At 36.8% G+C, this 1474-nt stretch overlaps 1 protein-coding gene across 1 annotated transcript in view; it reads right to left on the reverse strand.

Annotated features, from left to right (window-relative positions):
* Positions 1-623: 623 nt before the first annotated feature.
* LOC105130610 (glutamate receptor 2.8-like) overlaps positions 624-1474 on the reverse strand; it is a 4852-nt gene continuing 4001 nt past the window's right edge. The window contains exons 3-4 of the mRNA XM_011033182.1: positions 1434-1469; positions 624-1338 (exon numbers count right to left, since the gene is read on the reverse strand). Of these exons, the coding sequence (XP_011031484.1) occupies positions 760-1338; positions 1434-1469 (615 nt within the window). The 3' untranslated portion in view covers positions 624-759. The remainder of the gene's footprint in view (positions 1339-1433; positions 1470-1474) is intronic.

Here is a 1474-nt window from a genome sequence, read left to right on the forward strand (position 1 = left end):
TTGAATAAAGCCCTTTATAGTAGGCTTTTGACCTACATTATGGTTGGATTATTTGATAATGAAGGAACATCGCAATCTTAATCAACAACTTCCCACCAAATAAGTTTCTATTTTCACAGCTAAAAGTTGATAATTCTCCTCGTCAAAGACAAGAGGGGTTACATGAGAGAAGTTTGAAGAAGCTTTCATTGCAGGTTCCATAATACAAATTGCTCTTATATCTATATCAATTAATGACTTTAAAAAGAAGAAAAGAAAAGAAAACAGGAGAGAATTTTATGATAATAGTCTGCTATTGTTGTACAGACTTGAGTTTCTATTTTATTCATTAAAACTCATTACATTTATAGAGAGAACAATCAACGGAAATGCTCTAATAAAGCATCAAATCAGCAAATAATATCTTAACTAACTAATTTGTTCCTATAGACCAGCTCAACATTTATTTGATGATAATGGAATAGAAAAAACGGGACTCACGGATTCCTGAAGCAGTCTTCAACACTAGGCAAATCTCTGGGTTCTTGTTAAGTTAGGCCTTGTAAGAAAAGGCAAGAAGTCTATCACAAATATGAAGGTACAGAAGGTAATGCCAGATTCTCCTCAGTAATACCGTAACACAATTTCTGAAACCCAGTCTAATCCTACTTAAATCTTAGTAAAATCATCTCACTTACATGTTTTTTTAATACAGTAATTACATTTCTTTACAATGCTAATGACTACTGGTGTCAGAAGTGTTAAATGATAACCTACAAGTCAATTATTGTCATGGTCTATTTCCAAAGCTGCCGGTCTCTCCTGATTTCGGTTGGTAAGCTGATCGGTATCTATGACTACCTCTTGAGGTGCTTCCCTATTTGGACTAGAATAATAGCTCGCAGAAGATCGATCGGCAGGATATTCAGTGTCAACTGAACAGACTGATGGGCTTGGCGCACACATAGTAGGCAGACTGATGCCCTTTCTATCATTCAGATCACTTTGTCTGAAAGTACTGGATGTCGAGTCCCTTTGAATGAAAGTTCTAAAGAAGTTTTCAATTCTACTCCATATTGAAGCTGTGGAATCAGAGGACCTCAAGACGTTTCTTTCTCGGTAAACAAACGATACTATGAAGATAATGAGAGCTAACAATGCAGCTAGTCCTGCAATCAAAAATAACCCCCAGAAACTCTCCAGACTGAGGCTATTAGATGAAATTGAGGAGCCGGATTCTGGACAAGTGCTGTTTTTTCCAAACCAAGCACCCTCTATTTGCTTCATCTTATCTCCCTCGGTCACATTTAAAATTGCCCTCGATATATCAGGCACTAGAGGAGAACCTTTAGGGAAGACCTGAAGTTACAAAAAGAAAGGATACATGAGAAACTATATAAGCACTTATTAGCCACAGAGTAAATGGAAGTAACAAGATAGGAAAGTGAGCTTACAAAGCCAAAACCGCCGGGTTTAAATTTAGGATCAATCATGG

The sequence above is a fragment of the Populus euphratica genome, unplaced genomic scaffold (genome assembly GCF_000495115.2).
Source record: "Populus euphratica unplaced genomic scaffold, PopEup_1.0 scaffold21.1, whole genome shotgun sequence".
NCBI classification, from domain to species: domain Eukaryota; kingdom Viridiplantae; phylum Streptophyta; class Magnoliopsida; order Malpighiales; family Salicaceae; genus Populus; species Populus euphratica.